At 41.2% G+C, this 27,241-nt stretch overlaps 2 protein-coding genes across 2 annotated transcripts; one reads left to right on the top strand and one right to left on the bottom strand.

Moving 5' to 3' along the window:
- Positions 1-7,838: 7,838 nt before the first annotated feature.
- LOC104603597 (uncharacterized) lies at positions 7,839-8,765 on the bottom strand. Its single transcript, XM_088897960.1, has 2 exons — positions 8,469-8,765; positions 7,839-8,186 (listed from the first exon to the last, which is right to left on the bottom strand). Exons 1-2 carry the CDS (start codon positions 8,763-8,765, stop codon positions 7,839-7,841), a joined length of 645 nt encoding a protein of 214 aa, XP_088754086.1.
- Positions 8,766-11,581: 2,816 nt separating this feature from the next.
- Positions 11,582-12,220, top strand: LOC104603595 (uncharacterized). The gene has a single exon (XM_010267659.2). It carries the CDS (start codon positions 11,582-11,584, stop codon positions 12,218-12,220), a length of 639 nt encoding a protein of 212 aa, XP_010265961.2.
- Positions 12,221-27,241: the final 15,021 nt, after the last annotated feature.

The raw sequence follows: 27,241 nt of genomic DNA on the forward strand, positions 1-27,241 counted from the left end.
CTTCTTTTTCCTTTCCAACTGCCTCATCATATTTGCTGATGGGGTTTTACTCCTTTATTGATCTATTTAAAAATATGGTTATGTTGATACCATCATTATTACATGCAGTTGTTCTACTCTGCATCTTCTGGATGTACCCATAAACCAATCCATTCTGGGATTTACTGTGAAACATGTGTTTGTATTATATCTGAACCATTTAATGCTTTTATTTTATCCTGAACCATAGGATTGTTCCATTTACAGCATGCTATGCTTATAAGTTCCAGTTGTCAGGTTGCTAACAACTTAGGTGTTAGCAAAATCGCTTCTGTTTTATTAGGCAAACATCAATTTCAGAGTTTCTGTCTTTGCAGTTTCTTTGCTGCTTGCTTAATAATTTCAAAATATTATCTAGTGTAGCCTATTTGGTGACATGATGACTAGTTATCTTGGCCTCCCTAGATGATGGACTGACTAGTCAGTGCCTAGCATTGAATAGTTTACCCAAAAAGATATATTCCAAATTTATGATAATGATGCAGTCTCATGTCTAAGTTATAGGTAGATAAATAGATGGATGCATAGTCCCTGGTTTCATACCAACCACCCCTAATTGGAAGATGTTAAAAAAATCTACTTCCACTATGCCTCTTATTTTTTAGGGCTTATTACTATTATGTAGCCTCTTGCCATATTTCAACATAGATGTTTAAAGCATTTGGCATACATATACCAATATGAAGGCCATAAATGATGCTATTCTAAAGGACAGAGATAAGAATAAACAGATACAAGTTAAAAATAACTTTGTACCCAACTAGGGAGAATAGTTGATTTTGATTGAGGTAACCTGGTTGATACTTAGGGCCTATTTGTTTGCTCTGACATTTGGCGTTGGAAAGTGCAATAATTACATTAGGAGGTATACTGATATTGGTGAACTTTTCTTTCCTCTAACATTTGTTTTTACTTTTCTTGTTTTTTTCTTATCTAACTCAGAAGGTGGACAAAATTTCTGGCTTTGGTACTTTGAAACCAAAAAGTTATAGTCATATTCTATCATAATTTGTTTTTCCATCACTCTCTCCACAGTATCATAATATGACTTGTATACTTGATTCTGGTAGTTGCAACATTTTTTATCTTCTTTTTAATATGTTTCCATGCAGGGGCTATGATAATTTTGTCTATTCATCTAGGGTTTTTGTTTTGTTTATAGTATTGCTAAAAGGTAGGCCAACAATGACCATCAAAATTTCTATTAGAGATTCTTAAACCTTCATTTTGTTCATGCTTTTAAATTTCATATGGATCCCAAAATATCAAGATTTCATTCCATTATTGCGAGGTATAGGGATGAATAACAAGGACAAAAAAATTACTTTTGAATTAAAATCTGAGGTAGTCCTGAGTCTTATGGTTTTTATAGATTTTAGAATGGGTTTTAGTCTTCATGCTGAAACTCATTGTAGATTACCCGCACAGAAAGAGAATAAATTGGGAGGAAATTTAAACTAGTGTTTTAAAAGGCATGGGAGCGTATGCCTGGAGGCATGCCTCCAGGCAAGGTGCCCCCAAAATGCCTTGAGACTGTATGCCAGAGTTGTTGACACCTCTGAGGCGTATGCCTCAGGTGCAACTTGCAAGAGGCGTGCACCTCATATGCCTTTTTCATGAAGCAGAGGCATGCTAGTGGCATATGCCTCATGCACCTCGTATAAAAAGACAAAAAAGAAAGGAAAAAAGAAAGGAAAAAAGAAAGGAAAATGTCTGTAGAAGTTTCCTTTGGAACTCAGAGGAAGAGAAAGAAGATCATTTGACTAGATGGGAAAGTATCACAAAAAGCAAGGATTTTGGTGGGTTGGGTGTTGGGAGGTTGAAAGAGAAAAATATTGCTTTGTTGGGAAAATGTCTGTAGTGGTTCCCAAGGAGACAAGTGCTTTGTGGTATTTAAGGTTTAAAATGTCGGTGTTGGTGGAAATGTCAATCAATCCAAATATAAGAAACACGTCAAAAATGTTGGGAATGCCGTATGGAAATATTGTAAAAATTATAGACATGGTGGAAACATTGTAAAATATGCAAAATTTAAACATGGAAAACCTAAATGGTTGTAATAGTCAGCCAAATAATCTATTACACAAACAAAAACTAATATTTAACTTCATGCTTGAAATGAACATTGAGCTAGCTCAAAGTGGTAATCATGTAAGTTAGACGGGCAATGACATTGTTGCTCCACATTGGATTAAATTAAAATGATAATCTGAATATTACACTTACAGGGTGCATTCATCCATTAGATTCATTCCATTCCCAGCACAGATACAAGATTTACAATGGTGTCCAAAACAACTGCTGCCTATATACACCTTGCTTTGCAAGAGTGTCGGCCATTCCATTTGCTATCTTTCTAATCCACTTGAAAGTTATGTTGAGCTCCTGTGTGATGCTCTCTATTTCCCTTAAATCATGCCTATAAATCCATTATAAAGAAGTGTTCATTGGCTGATTCTTGGAGGTTACCAGAAGAGTTTAGCAGCTGTTCGAAGACTTGGCACGGCTTGCAGAGTGTTGGTAATCAGGAAGAATCAGAGAAGGCTAGGGTTCAGGCAACATTGGAAGGTAGCAAACAGAATTCTCTGGGTAAGTCTTATTTATTTTCTAGAGATTGCTATCAGTCAAGATAGGTTGGACCTATCTAGAAGGAGCGACCGAACTGTTTTTAGGGTTTTCTCTCAGAGGTGATCTATTCTAGGGTTTCACATTGATCCTACGGCAAGACCTAACTGTGAACCCCTTGGAAAGTGCGGCTGAGCACCTATTTCAGACCTATGATTAAAATCCTAATTCTGTTCCAGCATCTCCGATTGCTCTCTAAGCTGGTTTCAGACATGTCTCTTGGTTCCGAGTTCTTTTAGGGGGTGAAAACTTGTACGGATTGCTTGGTACTGTGATTGCCGATTGGTTTCATATCAGATTTACACTGGTTTCATGCATATACTGTGATTGCCGATTGGTTTCAGATCATACCCGCACTAGCTTCATGCATATACCGCACTAGCTTCTGATTGTGGTCGACTGTTCAAGTGCTGTTTTCTGTTGTAGTAACCCTAATAGTTCGTAACTACTGATTCTTGACCAAGAATGGAGTTTAAAAATTAGGGAGAAGGTAGTTTTGGGAACAACAGTTATGGTAGTGTATTTGAAACCCAGTTTCGGATTACAACTATGAGATTTGACGGGTCAAACTACTTGGAATGGGCCCAATTAGCCATGATGGCTATTGGGGGAAGGGGAAAACTAGGTTACCCCTTGGGAGATGTGAAAGAACCTTCCAAGGAGGATCCAATGTATACCAAGTGGGTTCAAGAGAACTACTTGGTTATGACATGGCTGTGTAAGTCTATGAAGCCACATATAAGCCGAAATTACTTGTGGGCAAAGACAACTAAGGAGATATGGGATGTTATGAAAGAAACCTATTTCCAATCCCTTAATGTTGCAAGAACCTATGAACTGAAGTGTGAAGTGAATAGTCTTAAACAAGGAGAGAAACCAGTTTCTATCTACTTCTCTACCTTGAAATCCCTGTGGCATGAAATTGATCATTTAGAGACTCTTGAGTGGGAAAGCCCCAAAGATGCACAGACTTGTAGAAAGCAAGTTGAGACGAATAGGGTATTTGAATTTCTGGCTGGCTTGAATTCAGATTATGACATTGTGAGGCAACAGATACTGACCAGAGATAGTGTGACCCTCTCTCAAGCATACTCCCTGGTGCATAGTGAAGAGACCAGGAGGAAAGTTATGATGCAACTTCATCCCTTTTCCCCAGCCCTGACAGCTGTTAAACCTAAGTCAGGGGGTGATACAAAAAGGGACAAGAAGAAGGAAGACAAACGGGATTTGGTATGTGAAAATTGCAAGAAACCCAAGCATACAAAATATACTTGTTGGAAGCTGCACCCTCATTTGGTTCCAGCAAAACTAAGAAATAAGAAGGGTAATGCTCATGTGGCTGTGAATACTGATTCAACATCCTCGTCAGGCACAAAAGGCACACCCTAGAGACCTTAGCCGCGGTTCGGGCTGCCCTAATACAGTTGGAAAAGGAAGTTGGGAGTTCAACTCAGCCATCTCAATCACCATCAGCCCCTGCCTCATCTGCATTTGCACATTCAGGTACTCGAGCCTCAGCATACCATGTTTCATCTCCAGGTAATACTGAACACTGTTGGGTAATAGATTCAGGTGCATCCAACCATATGACTAGCTTGCCATCCTTGTTCACTACATATCAGTTATCCTCTGGTAGAGATAAAGTATCCATTGCTGATGGCTCTCTTATTCCCATTTCTGGCAAGGGTGACATCAAGTTATCTGATACCATATCTTTATCTTCTGTCTTGCATGTTCCTAAGCTTGATACTAACCTGCTTTCAGTGAGTAGTATTACCAAACATATGAACTGTTCAGTAACCTTTTTCCCTGACCGATGTATTTTTCAGGATTTGGAGACGAGGAAGGTGATTGGGACTGGCCGTGAGATGAATGAGATCTATATGCTCGGAGAGAGTTCTCGTTGGGAAGAGCTAGTGGATAAGAAGTCCTTTGTTTCTCAGTTTGTGAGTCCGGTTATGCTTTGGCATAATCGATTAGGTCATTTATCTTTCCGGTCTTTGAAGAGTCTGTTTCCTGCTTTATTTGAGTTTGTTGAGATGTGAGAGTTGTGAGTTTGCCAAACATTGTAGAACATCTTATTCTTTGAGTAATAAAAGGAGTAATAATTCTTTTGATATTGTGCATACTGATGTTTGGGGGCCATATCACATCCCTTCTATGGGTGGGTACAGATATTTTCTATTGTTTGTTGATGACTATACTCGGTTTTCTTGGGTCTATCTAATGCGTTCTCGAGATGAGGTTCCCACTCTGACACAACTTTCATCAGATGATTCTAACCCAGTTTGGAGCCAAAATCAAAGTTCTCAGATCCGATAATGGAAAGGAATACTTTGCTAAACCATTAACTTTACCTCCTTAATCATGGGGTTATTCACCAGAGCACTTGTCCTCATACATCACAGCAGAATGGGGTTGCCGAAAGGAAGAATAGCCACATCTTGGAGGTGGCTAGAAGCATTATGTTTACCTCCAATGTACCTATTCGCTTCTGGGGTGATGCTATCCTCATGGCAGTATATCTCATTAATCGGGTTCCTTCCCGGGTTCTTGATATGAAACCCCCTTTTACACTTCCTATGCCTAGACGAGGAGTTGTTTACTATTCCTCTTAAAACCTTTAGTTGTACCTGCTTCGTTCAGCTTCTCGGGCCCCATCATTCCAAGTTTGACCCTAAGGCCTGCAAATGCATTTTCCTCAGTTATGCACAAACTCAAAAGGGTTATTACTGCTATGATCCTGTTTCTAGGAGGGAGTTTGTCTCCATGGATGTCACCTTCTCTGAGGAGACACCCTATTATCCTAGGGTTTCTCCTCAGGGGGAGAGTAGTGAGAGTGGGGATTTGGGTCTTTTTCCTTAGGGGGAGCGCAGTGAGAGTGGATCTAACACATCTGAGGATGTTTCTTTACCTATTCCATTGGGTGATGAAGGCTGTAATGGTGAGGGTGGTCAAAGGGATCAGGAGATGAAAGTCTATCACAGGCGATGCAGGCAGGTTGATCCCGGTTATCGGCAGTCCAGGCCAGTTCCAGTTCCTTCTACGGCTCCAGATCCAGGTATTACAGTCCCAGGGCCCACTGGGACACCTTCCACTGTTGCCACTTCCCCTCCTGTGGATGACCTTGACCTCCCTATTGTCGTCCGTAAAGGAAAACGACATTGCACCACATCTACAACTCATTGCATTTCTCAGTTTTTATTCTATGATCACCTATCTCCCTCTTACAGGTCCTATCTCATTTCCATTGCTAATGTTCCTATTCCCAGAACAGTGCAAGAAGCCTTATCAGTTCCAAAGTGGAAAGATGCAGTGCAAGTTGGAATGGATGCCCTGTTGAAAAATAACACTTGGGAGCTAGTTGACCTATCAAAGGAAAGAAGCCAATTGGATGTAGATGGGTATTTATTGTGAAGCATAATGCTGATGGCTCCATTGAAAGGTACAAAGCCCGGCTGGTTGCAAAGGGGTTCACTCAGACTTATGGTATAGACTACTTGGAGACCTTTGCCCCGGTAGCCAAGATGACCACCATCCAAGTTCTATTATCCCTTGTAGCAAGTTATTCTTGACCCCTGTTCCAGATGGATGTTAAAAATATTTTTCTGAATGGAGACTTACAGGAAGAGGTCTACATGCAGTTGCCTCCTGGATTCTATGATACAGAGACAAGTAAGAAGGTTTGCCGACTGAATAAGGCATTGTATGGATTAAAACAGTCACCTAGAGCTTGGTTTGATAGATTCAGACTAGCCCTTGGAAAATTCGGTTATGTACAGGCCCAGTCAGATCATACACTGTTCATTAAAAGGTTGGACTCCTCTTTGACCCTGTTTGCTGTGTATGTGGATGATATTGTAGTGATAGGAAATAATAGTAGTGAGATTGAGTCCCTCAAACCGCTCCTTCATCAAGAGTTTGAGGTGAAAGATCTTGGTGCACTACAGTACTTTTTGGGTATTGAGGTTGCTAGGTCTAAACAAGAGATCTTTATCTCAGAGAAAATACATTCTAGATCTGTTGGCGAAAACTGGAAAGTTAGGTGTCAAGCTTGCTGATACACCCATTGAACAGAATCACAAGATCAGTGCAGAGGGCGGGGAGCCTCTTGAAGACAAAGTTCTGTTCCAACGGTTGGTTGGAAAGCTCCTATATCTCTACCTCACTTGGCCAGATATCAGTTATGCAGTTAGTGTTGTCAGCCAGTACATGCATTCCCTTAGAACTACTCATCTTCTTGCAGCAAAGAAAATATTAGCATACTTGAAGAGATGCCCGGGTAGGGGTATACTGTTCAAGAATGCTAATCACATGAAGGTGGAGGTCTATACAAATGCTGATTGGGCTGGGAGTGCTGATGACAGGAGGTATACCTCTGGATATTGTGCTATTGTGGGAGGTAATCTTGTCTCTTGGAGGAGTAAAAACAAAGTGTTGTTTCCCGCTCTAGTGCTGAAGTTGAATACAGGTCAATGGCTAACGGAGTGGCTGAAATCCTATGGCTGAGATAACTACTTGAAGAGTTGGGTATTGATTATGAGAAGCCCCTGATGTTGTATTGTGATAATCAGGCGGTTATTAATATAGCTCACAATCCGGTGCAGCATGACAGAACTAAGCATATCGAAGTTGATCGACATTTTGTCCGAGAGAGGGTCTCATCACATGTAGTGTGTCTCTCGTATATCACATCCAACATGCAGCTCGCAGATATCTTAACCAAGGCTATACCAAGGAAGAAGTTAGAGGCAGACCTATCCAAGTTGGGAATGATAAATATCTATTCCCAACTTGAGGGGGAGTGTAGAGAACATTGATGTGGGCCCCACAGTTGTGGTCCCCACTATGTTCGTAGGACAGTATGTGCAATTATTTGTTTGTCATGTTAGTGTTAGTTGGTGGTCAACTTGTTATTTCAGTTTGTTATTTGCTTTATTTGTCATGTAAGTATTAAGGACAAATCTGTCCTTTCTTCTATGTACTGAATATAACCTATAAATACTAAGAGAGTGGCGGCGGCAGATCAATTTGAGAATCTGTCCCTTCTTTCAAACCTTTGTGTTCTCCTGTTCTTCTCCTTTTTTATTCTTTTCCTTACTTTTCTTCTACCTTTTCTAATCTAAAATCCATTAGGATTCAAGGCTGATTGTAGTCTTGATCGCCTACATTTTCTAACAACGCGAAGGTCGCAGGTTCGGGACATTGGTGACAGCAGGCACGTTGTCAGCAGAATAGGGGTACAACTTGATGAGAGCCAGAGCATCCTCAAGGACAGAAAGGTCGGTCTTGCCGCCACAAGCCTCGTACATCGGGCGCACGGTCTGCAGCAGTGTCTTGTAGCTGTTGGCAACCCTCACCTCTGACTCGACCGCAGGCAGTCGTGACGCAGCAGGACCAGCCCCCGCCTTAACCAACATTTTTGGCGTATTCTCACAGTATGCTAGCTCGTGCTTGATGGAGATGTTCACGGGGTGGCAGCTCTTATGCCATAAGGCATCCCTTATCAGGTCTTGATCCTCCTGGAACCATGAAGCAACACTCTTAGACTTCTAGTATGTCCGCTCCATGACATCGAAGGCACGCCTTGATTGGGTCTTGGCGTCGCTCAGGTAGTGGTGTTCGGTCATTATTAGCGGGTACCCCTGGACGGGCAACACACCGATTGCGGACATGTGTGCGGTTGCCACCACTGCTTTCTCTTGGTCAGTCAGTAGCAGCGGTGCGGTCAGGACGTCCTTGTATACGCCACGTGTTGTGCCGCCCACTGACAGGGAGAGGCCTGCTCCTTCGGTGTACCTTGCCTGAACGGTTGACTCGGCCGACTCCCCGAAAATCAGGTCGTTGGCAGTTATGCGATAGAGCTCTGTAGTAAGTGCACACACCACGCCCAGGATGATGGCAACCTTGCGCATTTGGGCATCAGTCATGCCCTGCGGCCTGTGGGCAGCCAAACCCGCATGTGCGACCCTGATAAAGGTAGGAGTTCGGCTAATTGTGTCGTTGGGGTTCACGTTTGCGATGGGTCTCCAGTGGTACGCTGTGGGGATTGTCGACTTGATCAACATAGAGCGTGCTTCACTTAGGTCCCCGTTTCTCATGTTGAACGTCACGAGCTATGTGGTCAGGCCAACGTCATCGTTGATGATGAGCGGCTTCCATTCCTCGATTGGCACTTCGGTAGCGGCCATGACTATCGTTAACAAACTAGGCTAAAAACTTTAGATCTTGAACTATAATAAACCAAACAGTGTCCTGACGAAATAGTCAGAAACGCCATTTGGTTATTTTTATCTGTATTGGAACCTTGACATACGCAGGCACACTGGCAGGTCGCGGGACATGATTGATGCCCAGATGCGCAAGGTTGCCATCATCTTGGGCGTGGTACGTGCAGTTACTACAGAGCTCTATCGCATAACCGCCAACGACCTGATTCCTGGGGAGTCTGTCGAGTCAACCGGTTAGGCAAGGTACACCGAAGGAGAAGGCCTCTCCCTGTTAGTGGGCCGCGCAGCACGTGGCGCATACAAGGACGTCTTGACCGCACCGCTGGTACTGATTGACCAAGAGAAAGTGGTGGTGCAGCCACACACATGTCCGCAATCGGTGTGTTGCCCGTCTAGGGGTACTCGCTAATAATGACCGAACACCACTACCTGAGCGACGCCAAGACCCAGTCAAGGCGTGCCTTCGATGTCATGGAGCGGACATACTAGAAGTCTGAAAGTGTTGCTTCATGGTTCCAGGAGGATCAAGACTTGATAAGGGATGCCTTATGGCATAAGAGCTGCCACCCCGTGAACATCTCCATCAAGCACGAGCTAGCATACTGTGAGAATACACAAAAAATGTTGGTTAAGGCGGGGGCTGGTCCTGCTGCGTCACGACTGCCTACGGTCGAGTCAGAGGTGAGGGCGGCCAACAGCTACAAGACATTGATGCAGACCGTACACCCTATTTATGAGGCTTGTGGCGGCAAGACCGACTTTTCTGTCATTTAGGATGCTCTGGCTCTCATCAAGTTGTACCCCTATTTTGCTGACAACGCTAACTGCATAACTGATATCTGTCCCTCCTTTCAAACCTTTGTGTTCTCCTGTTCTTCTCCTCTCTTTTCTTCTTTTCCTTACTTTTCTTCTACCTTTTCTAATCTCTAATTCATTAGGATTCAAGGCTGATTGTAGTCTTGATCGCCTACTTGGTATCTGCCTTGAATCCTAATGGATTACAGATTAGAAAAGGTAGAAGAAAAGTAAGGAAAAGAAGAAAAGAGAGGAGAAGAACAGGAGAACACAAAGGTTTGAAAGGAGGGACAGATATCAGTTATGCAGTTAGCGTTGTCAGTAAAATAGGGTACAACTTGATGAGAGCCAGAGCATCCTCAAGGACAGAAAGGTCGGTCTTGCGTTATTAGCCTTGAATCCTAATGGATTATAGATTAGAAAAGGTAGAAGAAAAGTAAGGAAAAGAAGAAAAGAGAGGAGAAGAACAGGAGAAAACAGGTTTGAAAGGAGGGACAAATATCAGTTATGCAGTTAGCGTTGTCAGTAGAATAGGGTACAACTTGATGAGAGCTAGAGCATCCTCAAGGACAGAAAGGTTGGTCTTGTCGCCACAAGCCTCATACATAGGGCGCACGGTCTGCATCAGTGTCTTGTAGCTGTTGGCCGCCCTCACCTCTGACTTGACCGTAGGCAGTCGTGACGCAACAGGACCAGCCCCCGCCTTAACCAACATTTTTGGTGTATTCTCACAGTATGCTAGCTCGTGCTTGATGGAGATGTTCACGGGGTGGCAGCTCTTATGCCATAAGGCATCCCTTATCAGGTCTTGATCCTCCTGGAACCATGAAGCAACACTTTCAGACTTCTAGTATGTCCGCTCCATGACATCGAAGGCACGCCTTGACTGGGTCTTGGCGTCGCTCAGGTAGTGGTGTCCGGTCATTATTAGCGAGTACCCCTGGACGGGCAACATACCGATTGCGGACCTGTGTGCGGCTGCCACCACCGCTTTCTCTTGGTTAGTCAGTACCAGCGGTGCGGTCAGGACGTCCTTGTATGTGCCACGTGCTGCGCGGCCCACTGACAGGGAGAGGTCTGCTCCTTCGGTGTACCTTGCCTGACCGGTTGACTCGATAGATTCTCCGGGAATCAGGTTGTTGGCGGTTATGTGATAGAGCTCTGTAGTAACTGCACACACCACGCCAGGATTAGACCTGTTCATGGGCCGGGTGGCCCGACGGGTCGGCCCGGCTTGGGCCAGTCCCTGGACTGGCTTGAACAGGTACATAGGCCCACGGGCTTAACTTCGGGCCAGAAAGCCCGACCCGCAATAAATTCGAGCCGGGCTCGGGATTTGCCAAAATAGCCCTGAGCCCGGCCCGGCCCGACCTATAAATAAACCTAAAAACCCTAGTTGAATACCCCTCTTGTTTTCACCTCTTCCCCTTTTTTATGCAACCAAATTCTTCTTCTCCACATCCTCTTTCCCTTCTTTATATATATTTTTTTAATATAAATAAATTTTGAATTTATATATTTTTTTAATGTAAATAAATTCTGATTTATATTGATTATTGAATAGGGAAAATTTCTAATTTTTTTATTAGGTCGGGCTTTGGGCTTTTATTAGGGTCGGGCTCGGGCTCGGGCCTAACATATTTCTGTTATTGAAGAGTAAAAGCCCGGTCCGAGCCCGGCCCGGCCCATGAACAGGTCTACCCAGGATGATGGCAACCTTGTGCATCTGGGCATCAGTCATGTCCCGCGACCTGCCAGTGTGCCTGCGTATGTCAAGGTTCCAATACAGATAAAAATAATCAAATGGCGTTTCTGACTATTTCGTCAGGACACTATTTGGTTTATTATAGTTCAAGATCTAAAGTTTTTAGCTTAGTTTGTTAACGATAGTCATGGCCGCTACCGAAGTGCCAATCGAGGAATGGGAGCCGCTCATCATCAACGATGACGTTGGCCCGACCACACAGCTCGTGACGTTCAACATGAGAAACAGGGACCTAAGTGAAGCACGCTCTCTCTTGATCAAGCCGACAATCCCCGCGGCGTACCACTGGAGGCCCATCGCAAACCTGAACCTCAACGACGCAATTAGCCAAACTCATGCCTTTCTCAGGGTCGCACATGCGGGTTTGGCTGCCCACAGGCTGCAGGGCATGACTGATGCCCAGATGCGCAAGGTTGCCATCATCCTGGGCGTGGTGCGTGCAGTTACTACAGAGCTCTATCGCATAACCGCCAACGACCTGATTCCTAGGGAGTCTGCCGAGTTAACTGTTCAGGCAAGGTACACCGAAGGAGCAGGCCTCTCCCTGTCAGTGGGCCGCGCAACACGTGGCGCAGACAAGGACGTCCTAACCGCACCGCTGGTACTGACTGACCAAGAGAAAGCGGTGGTGGTAGTCGCACACATGTCCGCAATCGGTGTGCTGCCCATCCAGGGGTACAAGCTAATCATGACTGGACACCACTACCTGAGCGACGCCAAGACCCAGTCAAGGCGTGTCTTCGATGTCTTGGAGCGGACATACTAGAAGTCTGAGAATGTTGCTTCATGGTTCCAGGAGGATCAATACCTGATAAGGGATGCCTTATGGCATAAGAGCTGCCACCCCGTGAACATCTCCATCAAGCACGAGCTAGCTTATAGTGAGAATACGCCAAAAATGTTGGTTAAGGTGGGGGCTGGTCCTGCTGCGTCACACTGCCTGCGGTCGAGTTAGAGGTGAGGGTTGCCAACAGCTACAAGACACTGCTGCAGACCGTGCGCCTGATGTACGAGGCTTGTGGCGGCAAGACCGACCTTTCTGTCCTTGAGGATGCTTTGGCTCTCATAAAGTTGTACCCTATTCTGCTGACAACGCGCCTGCTGTCACCAATGTCCCGAACCTACGACCTTTGCGTTATTAGAAAAGGTAGGCGATCAAGACTACAATCCACCTTGAATCCTAATGGATTTGAGATTAGAAAAGGTAGAAGAAAAGTAAGGAAAAGAAGAAAAAAGAGGAGAAGAACAGAACACAAAGGTTTGAAAGGAGGGAGAAATTCTCAAATTGATCTCCCGCCACCACTCTCTTAGTATTTATAGGTTATGTTCAGTACATAGAGGAAAGGACAGATCTGCCCTTAATACGTACATGACAAATAAAGCAAATCACAAACTGAAATAACAAGCTGACCACCAACTAACACTAGCATGACTGAAACAAATAATTGCACTTACTGTCCTACGAACACAGTGGGGACCACAGCTGTGGGGCCCACATCATTGTTCTCTACAATATTTTATGAAATGATAAAAGTAGCATAGGCACACATTTTAAAATTATTATCATGTTCCAAATCACTAAACAAAGCTATGAAACTAAGGTTATACACAAACGAATACTGCCCTGTAAACTTTAAAATTTGAAGCTTTAGGATAGAATGAGTTAAAGCAAAATTTAAACATGGAAAACCTAAATGGTTGTAATAGTCAGCCAAATAATCTATTACACAAAAAAAAACTAATATTTAACTTCATGCTTGAAATGAACACCAAGCTAGCTCAAAGTGGTAATCATGTAAGTTAGATGGGCAATGGCATTGTTGCTCCACATTGGATTAAATTAAAATGATAATCTGAATATTACACTAACAGGGTGCATTCATCCATTAGATTCATTCCATTCCCAGCACAGATACAAGATTTACAATGGTGTCCAAAACAGCTGCTGCCTATATACACTTTGCTTTGCAAGAGTGTCGGCCATTCCATTTGCTATCTTTCTAATTCACTTGAAAGTTATGTTGAGCTCCTGTGTGATGCTCTCTATTTCCCTTAAATCTTGCCTATAGATCCATGGAACAAGCTGCTTGCTTTTGGCCCAAGAAATTATCTGCTTTGAATCTCCCTCTACTTTCAAAAGCTGAAATCTTGATTGTTTAACAATTCTTAACCCTTGTAGTAGTGCCATTAGTTCAGCCTTTAGTGAATCTCCCAACCCAAAGGTCCTAATAAAATGCCCAACACTTTTCCTGTGCAATCCCTAAATACTCCTCCAATACCAGCCATTCTCATGCTTCCCATGGAACTCCCATCAAAATTTAGCTTTATTTTATTAGCCGATGTGGGTAACCACTCCATAAATGCCTTTTCTTTGGAAGAAGATGCCACTTCAGTCCATGCCCTTGGAATATCATTTACTGAGAATTCTTTGAACAAATCAAGTGTCTTTATCCAATGTGCAGTTCTGATTTTTATAGTTTCAAACAATTCCTCTTTCGATCTACTCTTCTCATTGAATATCCTCCCATTCCTTTCCTCCCAAATAGTTCATCTATTGCAGCCCTTATTGCTTTCCACATAATTCTTCCTCTCTTCCTTGGTTGCCTTACGAAACTTAGGCTGAAAAGGCTTGCTACATTCTGCGAAGGAGACCACCTGCAACCAAAAAGGGAACAACAGAGGTCCCAAACACAAAGCCCAAAAGGGCAAGAAAGCAATAAATGAGATATGGATTCACCGTTTGCAAGGAAAAGGAAGCACAAGTGAGGCGATAAGCATTTGTTTGGCCTTCTATTTTGAAGCATATCACTAGTGTTTACCTTTCCAAGATAGACTTCCCAACATAGAACCTTAATTTTAGGTGGGATAGGCTTGCTCCAAATCTCTTTCATAGGGAAATTCTCACTCATATTGTTGGGCTGCAAGCGAGAACTAAGTAAGCACAAATAAAAACCCCATTAGGTGTACTAGGCCACACTCCAGTGTCCTCCATTGATTGATCCAGAAAAGCTAGCCGAAGTTTGTTCAGCAATTGAATAAGTGCCTCACACTCATTATCCCTTAGATCCCTTCTAAAACCTAAATCCCAATTCACCCATAAAGAAGAGAAAGCAACAAACTTCAGCTAATTCAAAAGGTGGAGGCATGGAAGGTTCAAATTCAAACAAATGGTTAGAATTTACATTAGTAACTGGAAATTCTCTCTTTTTTCCTTTTCAGATTCTGCATATACTTTAATATCAAACTTGTCTGGGCCTCCACATTCAGGAGGTAGTTACCTAACTGTGCTGTGTTGTCATTCAATCACCCTTGTTATCCATTAGGGCTAAGCCAAACTAACATGCAAAGAAAATTAGAAACATCAGGGATGAGAATCAACGTATAATTTTGGAGATGAAGTGACACTTCAATGTGCTTTTTTTTATAATTAACAGAACTGATTGTTGTATTCAATTCAAAAGAAAACTCCAACTGCCCTAATGTTGAGTATTAGGCAAAATGTGACTTCTTTCATCATTCTCAGTTCAAAAGTCCATAGTGACAGAAATTGAGGTAGATATTGCCCATAGAATTAGTGTGTTGTGGACAAAATGGTGAGGTGTGTTGAGAGCGTTTTGTGATCAGAGAATACGAATCAAGCTAAAAGGAAAATCTTACAAGACAGCTTCAAGATCTGCAATGTTGTATAGAGAAGGATTTTGGGCAATCAAAAAGTAGCATGTATAAAAATAATACAGTTAGCAAAAGGAAAAGAATTGGTGTAATGGAGATGTAAATACTGATGAGTGATAAAATCATAAAGAATAGGATTTGAATGAGTGGCTGAGCACATCTATGGGAACCTAGGAGTAGCTGCGTTTGGTGATAGAATGGCAGAGAAGGCTTAGTCTGGGCATATACATTGAAGAGCACCTATTGCACCGGTAAGATAAAGTGATTTGTTGGAAGTTAAAGGGTTTTGCAAATAGGGGTGCAAGTAGGGCTCGGTTAGGTTGGGTTAAGGTCAACCCTAACCCAATAAAAGTTGTTGAACCCCCACTTCTCTATTTCATTAGTTATCATGTTTTAGAAAAAAAATGCATTTAAACTTAAAATTTTTGGCATACAATGTACATGCATAAATGTATAGATAGATGAATACATAAATACTTGCAGCGAAAAAAATACATAAATATATAGATATATACAAATACATAGTTGCATAAACATACATGTTAAAATAATTTAGTTATTTGTGTTAGGGTCTGTTTGGCTAGTTAAAGCGTTTTTTATTTCTGTTTTGTTTATTTCTGTTATTTCTGTTATTGTACTCACTTACAGCAGGGGCACAAGGGTCTTTTCCCTTCTTATTTCTACCGCCCTATATAATATAATAAAAGTTGGCACTGCTAGCACTGTTCTATTGCTCCAAACTTTTTCTTCTTCCTTTCTTCCTTCTCCTTTCTCTCTTCTTTCCTTCTCTTCTCTACTTCCTCATATTTCAATCAGATTTATTGTCAAGATGGTATCAGAGCAAGGCTGTTGAATCTGGGCGACCAAGTTTTTTCTCTTCAAGTTGCTGAATCTGGGCGGAACAGATGACTGAATCTAGGCTGATCAAATCAGATTTGCAACTAGTACAACCCTAAAGTTTTTCTTTCTTCTTTTATTTCTTTCCTTAGTTGTGTACCAAGTGGAGAGCAAATGAATCCAAACCACTGAATGTCAGCAGACTTTTGTGAGGGTTATATCCTTTATTTGTTGGATCATGTGATCCTGTAAATGTCGACATACTTTTGTGAGGGTTATATCTTTTATTTGTCGGATCGTGTACCTATGAAAAGTGACTGTAGGTCGTAGATGATCTGTTTTCTCTGCTCGTTAGTCTGATTTCATGTGTATTAGGATCTCTCTTATTGATTAATGTTGTGGTGGAACTTCCAAGTTATTGATTAATGCTGTGGTGAAAATCAGTCTCTGTCATCGTTCTTCTTTGGAAGTTGGTGCTGTTTATTTTTGTGTTCAGATTAAGTCCAGAACTGAATTGTTGTGTGTGGAGCTTTTGTCGATATAAGGAGGGATCCTAAGTTGAGAGTTTAGATAAAAAAACTTGTGCTTACCATGTCGTCTGAGAATTCTGCTACTTTAGAGATTCCAGGGAGCCACAATGGAGTGAGTGGGGGAATGGATATGAGTTTCCCCATGGCTCTTATTCCCTTTGATGGTCTGAACTACCTTGAGTGGTCTAGGGGAATAAAACTCTATATCACTGTTAGGGGGAAAATAGGATACATCAATGGGATAGTGAAGGAACTGAAGTACGGAAGTGCTGAATATGATAGGTGGAACCAAGAGAATAGTATGGTGATGTCATGGCTCTTGGTTTCCATGTTGCCACAGGTAAGGAAGACTTTTATGTGGGCTGAAACTGCTTGTGAGATATGGGAACAAGTAAAGTCCACCTATTCAGAGCAGAGACACTACGCCAAGATATATCAACTGCAAGCTGAATCCTCTACTTGCAAGCAGCGGGAGAGAAGTCTCTCGATGTACTATTCTGATTTGATATCGATATGGAAAGAACTTGATCACTACCAGAATGTGAATTGGAAGTGTGATGAAGATGCAAAGGCGTATAAGTCACTTGTATCTCAGCAACGGGTCTTTGCCTTCCTCGTAGGGCTGAATCCTTCATATGAGTCCATCAGGGTGTAGATCTTGGGTAGTAAAGACTTGCCATTAGTTCAGGAGGTGTATGCCTTAGTGCAGTCAGAAGAGAGTAGAAGTGTGATGAATTGTGTACAGGGGGAGTTAGTTGCCCTAGCTGTCCGGGGAAATTCAGATACAAATGTCGGAGATGCTTTTAAGAAAGGTGACTCTCAGAAAAGAACAGATGATAAGAGTAAACTTTGGTGCACTCACTGCCAGAAGACACGACACACGAGAGATACATGTTAGGATCTCCATGGAAAACCTAAATGGGCACAGGATTTGGGTAAGAAGTCAACACCTGATCAGGGCAAGAAACCAAGCCAGCATAATCAGAAAAAGTATAACTCAGCTAATATGGTGTTGATAGAGACTAGTCCATTGGTAACTCAGGAGAGGTATCCTAGTTCTGACCCTAAGGAAGAAATTATCAACTCCTTTCGTGACCATTTGGAATTGTATGGTAGGACTCTCCGCTAAATGGATTCTGGTCCTACTCCCTTTACCTCTTTCGCGTCTACATCAGGTAACGCTGCCACTGCCTTTCATGTGTCATCTCATATCATTGATTCTCCTTGGGTTATTGGCTCTGGAGCCTCAAACCACATGACCGGTAAGTCAAATTTATTTTAGACATATAACCTTCTCTCTGGGAGAAATAAGGTGAGACTAGCTGATGGTTCTTTCTCTACCATATCTGGCCAAGGTACCATGCCTCTCCCACTCGGCCTTACCCTTTCTAATGTACTGCATGTTCCAAAATTACCTATAAATTTGTTGTCCATTAGTAGTATAACTCACTCCTTGATCTGTTCAGTCACTTTTTTTCCGTCTTCATGTGTGTTTCAGGATTTGGCCTCGGGTAAGACGATTGGTAGAGGAAGCATGGTGGATGGTCTCTACGTAATGGAGAATAAAGTTGGTCTTGTGGCTATAGAGTCCATGAGTTTGCCAAGTGAGAGTCAAGCCTATTTATGGCATAGTCGTCTAGGTCATCTTTCTTTTGAATCATTAAAAGTTATGTTCCCAAAGTTGTTTGAGTCCTTGTCAGTGAGTCAGTTACAATGTTAGACATGTCAATTGAGTAAACATTGTAGAAGTTCTTTACCTTTGAGAAATAAAAGATCTGAATTTCCATTTCATATTGTTTATTCTGATGTTTAGGGCTCTGTTACTCTACCCACTGAGGCTGGATATAAGTACTTCATTACCTTGATTGATGATTATTTTAGATAAACTTGGATTTACCCTATGCGATCTCGAGATGAAGTGCCAAAAATTGTGAAAGACTTTCAATGCATGGTGTTCACTCAGTTACAAACTGAAATCCATATCTTCCAGTCGGACAATGCGAAAGAATACTTCTATAGTGATCTCACGGAGTTTTTTGCTTCGAGTAGGTCACTTCAGCGAAGCTCTTGTGCCAGGACACCCCAACAAAATGGTGTTGCTGAACGAAAGAACTGTCATCTTCTCGAAGTAGCTCGTGGCTTATAAATTCATATGAATGTGCCAAAACGTTTTTGAATGGATGCAGTTTTGTGTGCTAGATACATCATCAACTGTATGCCATCTCGGTTACTAGAGTATAAGGCCTCACATCAGCTTCTGTTTCCTACAGCTCCATTGTTCACCATTCCGATGCGTGTTTTTTGGTGTCATTGCTTTGTCCATAAATTGTCTCCTCGAGGTAAGCTTGATCCTCGGGCTATTCCTTGTGTTTTCCTTGGTTACCCTTTATCTCAAAAGGGGTATCACTGCTATGATCCGACCTCTCGCAAGTACTATGTCTCCGTTGATGTATCATTCTTTGAAAATCAACCTTTCTTCTCGGTTTCTCCTCAGGGGGAGATTAGGGTTGAGGAGAAACAGGCGGCTCAAACTCAACTACCTCCTTTACCCGATCCTCCTCCATTTCGGGTTTTTCATCGTTGCTATAAAAGCCAGCAGAGTTCAAGAGTCGTGGAACCTGACACTATGCAACCGACATCATTGGATTCACCAGAGGCAGATCCGTCTCATCAGCCAGATACACTTGCTCCTATTGATATGCCTGTTCCTCTCAATGTTGATTCACCTGTCATCAATGATCTTGATATTCCTATTGCTAAGAGAAAGGGTGTTAGATCTTGTACCACTAATCATCCTATCTCTAATTTTGTGTCCTATGATCACGTTTCGCCTTCATTCCATGCATTCCTCTCTTCTGTGGACAGTGTCCCCGTTCCTAAGAATGTGGCAGAAGCTTTATCTAAACCTGAATGGACAGATGCAATGCAGGAAGAAATTGATGCATCACACAAAAATGGCACTTGGGAGTTGGTGGACCTTCCTGAAGGGAAGGAACTAGTGGGTTGCAAGTGGGTATTCACAGTGAAACACAAGGCTGATGGAACTGTTGAAAGGTACAAGGCTAGACTGATAGCAAGAGGTTTTACACAGGTATATGGAGTAGACTATGCAGAGACTTTTGCTCCAGTAGTCAAGATGAACTCTATTAGGATCCTTCTTTCATTGGCAGCAAATCTTGACTGGGAACTTCACCAATTGGACATAAAAAATGCTTTCTTGAATGGTGACTTGGAAGAGGAAGTGTACATGACCCAACCTCCAGGTTTCTGTGCCAAAGGCAGTGAACAAAAGGTGTGCAGGTTAAAAAAATCTTTATATGGATTGAAACAATCACCTCGGGCTTGGTTTAGTAAGTTCCATTTAGCAGTTCAACAAATGGGGTTCAAATAATGTCAGTCAGATCACACTCTATTTGTGAAAAGAGGTGAGGGGAAAATTGCATCTCTTATTGTGTATGTGGATGACATAGTGATCACAGGAGATTGGGAGGCTGAAATACAGAGACTAAAAAAATTCTTAGCCACTCAATTTGAGGTGAAAGATGTATTAGATCTTTATTTCCCAACGGAAATATGTACTAGATCTACTAGAAGATACAGGCAAGTTGGGGGTAAAACCAATTGACTCACCAATTGAATCTAATCATCAGTTGGGAGACAGTCAGGGAGAGTTTTTGAAAGATGTGAAGAAGTTTCAGAGACTCGTAGGGAGACTTTTGTATTTGTCTATGACCAGGCCTGATATTGCTTATGCAATGGGCGTCCTTAGTTAGTTCATGCACAATCCTAGGACAACTCACTTTGAAGCTACAGAGAGGATCCTTAGATACTTCAAGAAGTTTCCCGGAGCTGGTTTGTTGTTCCAGAAACATGGTCACTTAAAGGTGGAAGTATATACTGATGCTGATTGGGCAGGAGCAGTCGATGACCGAAAGTCTACCAGTGGGTATTGTGCGTTTATAGGAGGAAACCTGGTCACATGGAGAAGTAAAAAAGAAAGTGCGGTGGCTAGATCTAGTGCTGAAGCAGAATATAGAGCGATGTCTCATGGGGTTGCTGAAATCATGTGGATAAGAAATCTGTTAGGTGAACTGGGTTTTGCAATGAGCAATCCTATGTCACTCTACTGTGGCAATAAAGCTGCCATCAAGATTGCTGCTAATCCAGTCCTGCATGATAGGACGAAACACATTGAAGTGGACAAGCATTTTATTAGAGAGAAACTTGTAAATGGAGAAGTGTGTACTCCATATGTCAGCTCAGAAGAACAACTTGCAGATATCTTCACCAAAGGTCTTCATCATGTGCACAATGATTTGTGTGGCAAGTTGGGCATGATTGACATCTATGCTCCAACTTAAGGGGGAGTGTTGAAATAATTTAGTTATTTGTATTAGGGTCTGTTTGGCTAGTTAAAGCATTTTTTATTTTTGTTTTGTTTATTTCTGTTATTGTACTCACTTACAGAAGGGGCACAAGGGTCTCTTCCCTTCTTATTTCTGCCGCCCTATATAATATAATAAAAGTTGGCGCTGCTAGCACTGTTCTATTGCTCCAAACTTTTTCTTCTTCCTTTCTTCCTTCTCCTTTCTCTTTTCTTTCCTTCTCTTCTCTACTTCCTCATATTTCAATCGGATTTATTGTCAAGAATACATGCATAAATGGTGAATATACATAATAACATGCATAAATACATATTTATATAATATTTATACATGCAAATATGAAGTTAAGTTGGGTTCGGGGAGGGTCAGGTTGGTCAAGGCTTCAACCCTAACTCCACTCAAAGCTAAGTCAGGTACATACTTTTCAATCCTAACCCTAACCTGAACTTGAACTCAACCCTAATTTTTCGGGCTGGGTTTGGGTCTAACCTGGCCCAAGTTGCAGCCCTACTTGCAAAGCTAGGGATAGGCTGATTTACTTGTGATCTGCTTACCTTTTGGCTTGTTATTAAAATCTGTATAACTAATACTATGACATTTGAGCATGAAAGTATAGTATATTAAAATCTGTATAACTAATACTATGCCATTTGAGCATGAAAGTAAGAAAAGTATACCGGAATTATATCTCAGGAGCACTTGGACCTTATAATCAAGCCATTAGCTTTTGCTCAGTGTGTACATACACTAATATGCTCTGTACCGATTCATGTGTTTGTATTTCATACGACCATTCTACACATTGAACACCACACGAGGACGGATGAATAAACAACTTCAAACTGCTTGAGGGTTGAGAGAAAAGTAGCGTACGGACTACAGAGTGCATATATATTTGCACCTCCTCTCCTTTTTTCTTTGTAGCTCCTTGCCTCCTATAATGCGTTCCAGTTTGTAGTAGTCTGCCCTTGTGTTTACTGGACCTAATTGTAGAGGAATCCTATGTTAGCACAATTATTGGGTAGCAATTGAGTGGTTTATTTTTTTGGACTCAATGCTTTTACCATCTAAACTACATTCTCATTTCATGTAGCCATGTTTGCTGTTATTGCTGCCAGCACCAATGGATGTCAGTTGGCTGTTAATGAGAGTGAATTGCTTATGATTTAAATTGCAGAGTTCATACATTTCAAGGTTCAAAATATTTAAAGCTTTTTTTAAATCTGGTTCAGAGGGGCCGGTTTAAGGTCCATCCATCCTCTGAACCGATCAAGACCCCGAAACACCCCCTGTAGGGGTGAATTGGGAAGCCCCGATACGAAACGTATCAGCTGGTACGGCGTATCGATACTTTGAACCTTGTACATTATGATGTAGAATTTCCACATACCATCCAGTTAAACTAGTAAGCTGCATTACTGAAAACGAAATCATATAATTGTTTAGTAAGACATGAAATCTCTTTCCTAGGTGTGCATGTCCAATGCATCTATATGGTACAAATATCTTACCCATAATTCCAAAACTATTTTTAAGGTGTGCATCTCTCTCTCTCTCTCTCTCTGATGGGAGGTGAGTGTTTGTTGAAATCTTGAATTCATTTGACTTTTTTTGTGGGGGGATTTGAATTCACTTGACTTGGAGGCCTAAAAGAATAGGCTATCATCTATTGCAAGCAAATGAGAGTGGTTACGGCCACACAGGATTGTCATTTGTCAATGGTCTGGTTACTTCTGCCAGCAGTTACGAGGCTCAAAGAAATATTGAAACTACAACGGAACATGTACTGTTCAAATCTGATAAAGAGAAACCCCACTCTTGTATGAAAGGAAAGAACTTGTTGATGATCTGGAAAATATAATATGATGAGTTATTACTGTTCTCTCTCTCTTCCTTTTCTCTGTTTTTCTTCTTTTGCTAGTCAGAATTTAAATGAGAGATTGAAAGAGAGGGGTGCTAGTTCATCCTATTGGTTCCTAACCCAATCATTTGAGGAATCTGAAGGATGGTTTGGTCCACAACTGCAAGAAATAGAGAGTGGTACTGAACCTCTTTTTAACACGTTGATTAGGTTGAGTGAAGTAATTCCATGCCATTATGCATTTATGCCAACAGCTGGGGTTGCTTTATGCCCAGATCTGAATCCGAGTATACTGTGGCTGAGGCGATTGATGTCAGCAGAATTATAATTCCTAAATCATATTTAGGTCAGTTTTGTCTGCTGAACTCAATGGAGAGAGTGAGAGAGAGCATCAGGGGGGATGACGACAGAATAGTGTTCAATTCATGAATTCAAAGTCTTGAACAGAATAAAGGCGTTGGCCCCAAATTTCAAAGGAGAATTGGTATCCCATAAATGGATCACTCTGTGCCAAGAGAAGCAATGATGTGGCCCAATCCTTGTTTGCTTACATGCTTTGCCAGATTTAGCCCAAAATGGAGGGCTACAACCACGCGTAGGGATTCTTTTGGGCTGGAGCTTTCCTTGTTTGGAGAGGGTGGAGACTGCACTGGAGCATCTCGACACCTTTTCAATCCCAACCTCACTTCTGCCTCTCATTCGAGTACCAGACCAGAAAAAGGTTGTTACAGCAATTCTCAAATTTTATAGGAATGAAACGAATGGAGAATGCAAACCAACTAATTGATGGGATTGATTTATGTGATCAAAACACTAGCGTTTTTTGCTGAATAGAGCATCCCTTCCAATCAAGTGCAGCAAAAGCAAAATGTCCTAATTTTTTTTCCTTTTTGTTTGGGAAATCTTCCATTCTTCCATCTCAGAAAACTTTTATTGGTTTGTACAATTGAGAACAGTGACAAGTGGGGGAATATATCAAAATACAAGAGGTAATTGCATCATATTGATAGGTGGGGTTTTTTATGAATAAAATCAGAAATCAATAAAAAAAATTGAAATGGAGCAAAATAAAGATACCTTTTTGCTTTACTTGATCAAAGTATTTTTGTTTTTTGCATTGTTTTTAATTGACAAGAGGTTACTTCAGTCCAACCCTTTTTTCGTGCATGCTATATCTATTACTAGGCTATTTGGGGTCTGGGTTCCTTATAACTTGCCACCTGTCCTGTGATCTGTTCACTGGAATCCAGCATCAGACGGGTCCTACCTACTATTATCGTCCGGGCTAAAAACCGGTATGTGCAAAAGCATATGATTCTTTGGTTTTATTGCATTTGATTCGATAATGAAAAAGGCAAAGTTTCCTTGAAAAGCATCTCTACAAATATATCCCCAAATCAAATGGTTAAAATCATCTGTTTAGGCTGATCTTTGGCATTAATTTTTGGGATCCTAGATCCATACACAAATGATGTACCCCAGACCCAAAAATACTTCTTTGTTGTTTAGATATAACAAATTATATTGACTTGAGTGAAAAATAGAGGCAATTGTGAATGGCTGTGGATGATAAGGCCATATCTCCTCGTTTTTTTTTTTTGAAACTTTTTTGATATTGAATGATGTGACTGGTTTTAGGATGAAAAAGTAGAGTTTGGATGAGCTCCCAATAGAGCGTGCCCCACAGGTGCCCCCCAGCCCGTCATCTTCGTGTATTGGGAATATCTTCTGTGCTTGTCATTGGGAGATGTTCTCAATTCACGGGAGGGATGGGCTGTTGCCTACTTCATAGAAGCAGCAAAGGTAATTAAGATCAGATTAGACATTCTTATTCAATGTCTATTTGTGTGTATGCTCAAATTTATTTAAAAAAAAAAACTAATAAAAAGAAAAAAAGAGGAAGAAGAAGAATATCATGGAGGTACTTTGAAATCCTATATACCTGATTGGTTCTCCCTGGTCATTTCAATTTGAACATTACATAACCGTAAATGACCCCATTATCTATTCCATGTAGATTTTGGGGATATATGCTGATTAGACAAAATGCACGATGTGATTGGAGGAAATGATATAAAGTTATGCTGCAAGCCTGCAACTTGCAAAAGGATATTCCTCCTTCTGATTGTTCATTGAAGCTGCACTATATACCTAGTTAAATGAGTCCGGACCTGCTCCTCACACCGACCTTAAGGTGGGGACAGAGAGCAGGTTGCATGTGAGGTCTACTGACCTTACCACGGAGAGCCTATTGTCTGGGATTGATCCCAGTCGGAGGTCACCAAGTGGCCATCTCAACTATTAGGTCATCAGCAATTAATATGCATTTTTCATGGATTGAAACTTGGTTAGAGTTAGAATTCTTAGATTAACCTTCTACACAAAATACAAATGTCATTCACACTCTCTTTTTTTCCACTTTGAAGGCTTTTGGAGTGGAAGACTTTTTCTTTTTATAGGCAAACTTTATTGAAAGGATTTTGGAGGAGAAGAGAATTAGTCGATGATTTGGATTAAAAATGGTACTTTCAGATCATGGTAATTTTCAGATTTGGCACAAATAATTGGAATTAAAAATGGTACAGTTGTATGTTAAGGTTAATAGACCTTGTATGCATTCTCTTTTGTCACCACCTCTTAAGGTTCAAAATATCGATACAGTCCAATACACCTGAGATAAGGTAAACTCCCAAACAGCAAGGATTTCACATATCGATGACCCACCGATATAATACGTATCAATCAATACAGGTTGATACGTTGCAAAATTTTAATCCTTGCTAATATATAATATGTAATATTTAAAAAGAAAATCAATGCTATTCAGGTAGCCAACTGGCTCAGTTGGTATGATCTTGGGCTGGTTAGCAGAGACTTTGGGGGTCGTAGATTTGTAATCCCAAGACGAAGAAGAAATTATTACAAGTTCAGATACAGTTTTACGAACAATACTACCCACAGATCTACAATCATTATCTAACATAGTTGCCTATGCATTTGCAACCCCACCCCCTGAGAGGGCTTCAGCCATTATTTGGGTTTGTTTGTCCTTCCCCTCTTGTTTCCATTCTTAGAGACAAACTTGTGGTTCCACTTTGCCTCGGGAACCTGTCGCTGGCCACCTCGTTACAAAGGCACTGACAGCTCGCTGCATTTCAAAGTTTCAGAGTTCGAGATGACCAATCAGCTAACTTTTAGCCTTTTCTCCCCTCCTAACTTAAACTACTTTTCAGTTTGTTTAAGGAGTGCTCTTCAACATGGCAAGATAGGTTTAACTGAACCCAATAATTGTTTAGCAGCTGTGGAACCAATAATAACACTCCACACCAATCGTAAAATACATGGACACGATAACCACCCAACCTCTCCCATGGGCTGCAACCATTTACTGACCGGCATGGGATCACCTTCTGCTAAAACATGACTTACTCTTTGATTGTTTGATATTATGTTTCATAAAGCATATAATGTTTATATTGGAGACTCCAATCAAGTAGATATTAGTTAACCTTTATTTTTACTTAAAAAATTATTTTTTGTTTTGTTTCCACTTGGACCCATTTCCATAGTGTGTATTGCTATGATGGATAGGATCTATAGAAGATTTCTGTGTACAACATACTAAAATAGTGGCCAGCGTCAGAGTTCTGAAAATGAAGACATGTTTTTGTTTTTGAAGGCATCTTGCTGTTGCTTCCAAAGAAAAAGGTTTTTCGCTTTGTTTTTGAGAAAAAAACAAACACAATAATGCATTTTTGTTTGTTTTGCTGATATGGCATTTTTCAAAAACAAGGAAAACAAAAGAAAATTCATGTTAGAGAGAGTACCAACTCTTGTTCTTTGCTTCCAAAAAAAGAAAAAAGAAGACTCCAAAAGAAAAGAGCCAGTTGCAGTCATTTTCAATAGCTAAGCAAATGGGTAGTATTTCCATTTCCACTCATCTTGTTATTAATAAAAAAAAGTATCTCTATCTCTTCCTAATATGTGAAAATTGAATTAAGTCCCCTTTCCGTTGAAATTCATTTACATTTACATTAAAAAAAAGCTATCAACTTGACCAACCATTTAAAAGCCAATTGAGTTAAAAATCAGCATGGTTCAAAGTATCGATACACATTTGTTATGAATCGCACACTTCAAAAGGGTAAAACCTTTTTTTTTTTTAATTTTCAGTTCCGTTTCTTCACGATGGACATGTTAAGAGGGGTTCTAGTGTTTAAACATAAAGAACCCCCTAACTCATTGTATTTTGTGTTTTAATGGGTTCAAAAGTTGATATGTATCATAAAATACACATCGATATATTGCGATATTTTGAACCTTGACCTGAAGATACTAAGCAAAACTAAAATTAAGGTAATTGGTTATAGGCGGCCCCCTTGGGCTAGAAGATTTGTAACAGTGTTGAATGTCCATAATCTGCCATGTACCTATGCCATACTTAGAAGGTTTGCAACCAATCAGCTCCAAACACTACTGCAGTTGTCTGTTTATTACAAAAT

Source organism: Nelumbo nucifera, chromosome 2, assembly GCF_055504915.1.
Source record: "Nelumbo nucifera cultivar China Antique chromosome 2, China Antique-T2T, whole genome shotgun sequence".
NCBI classification, from domain to species: Eukaryota; Viridiplantae; Streptophyta; class Magnoliopsida; order Proteales; family Nelumbonaceae; genus Nelumbo; species Nelumbo nucifera.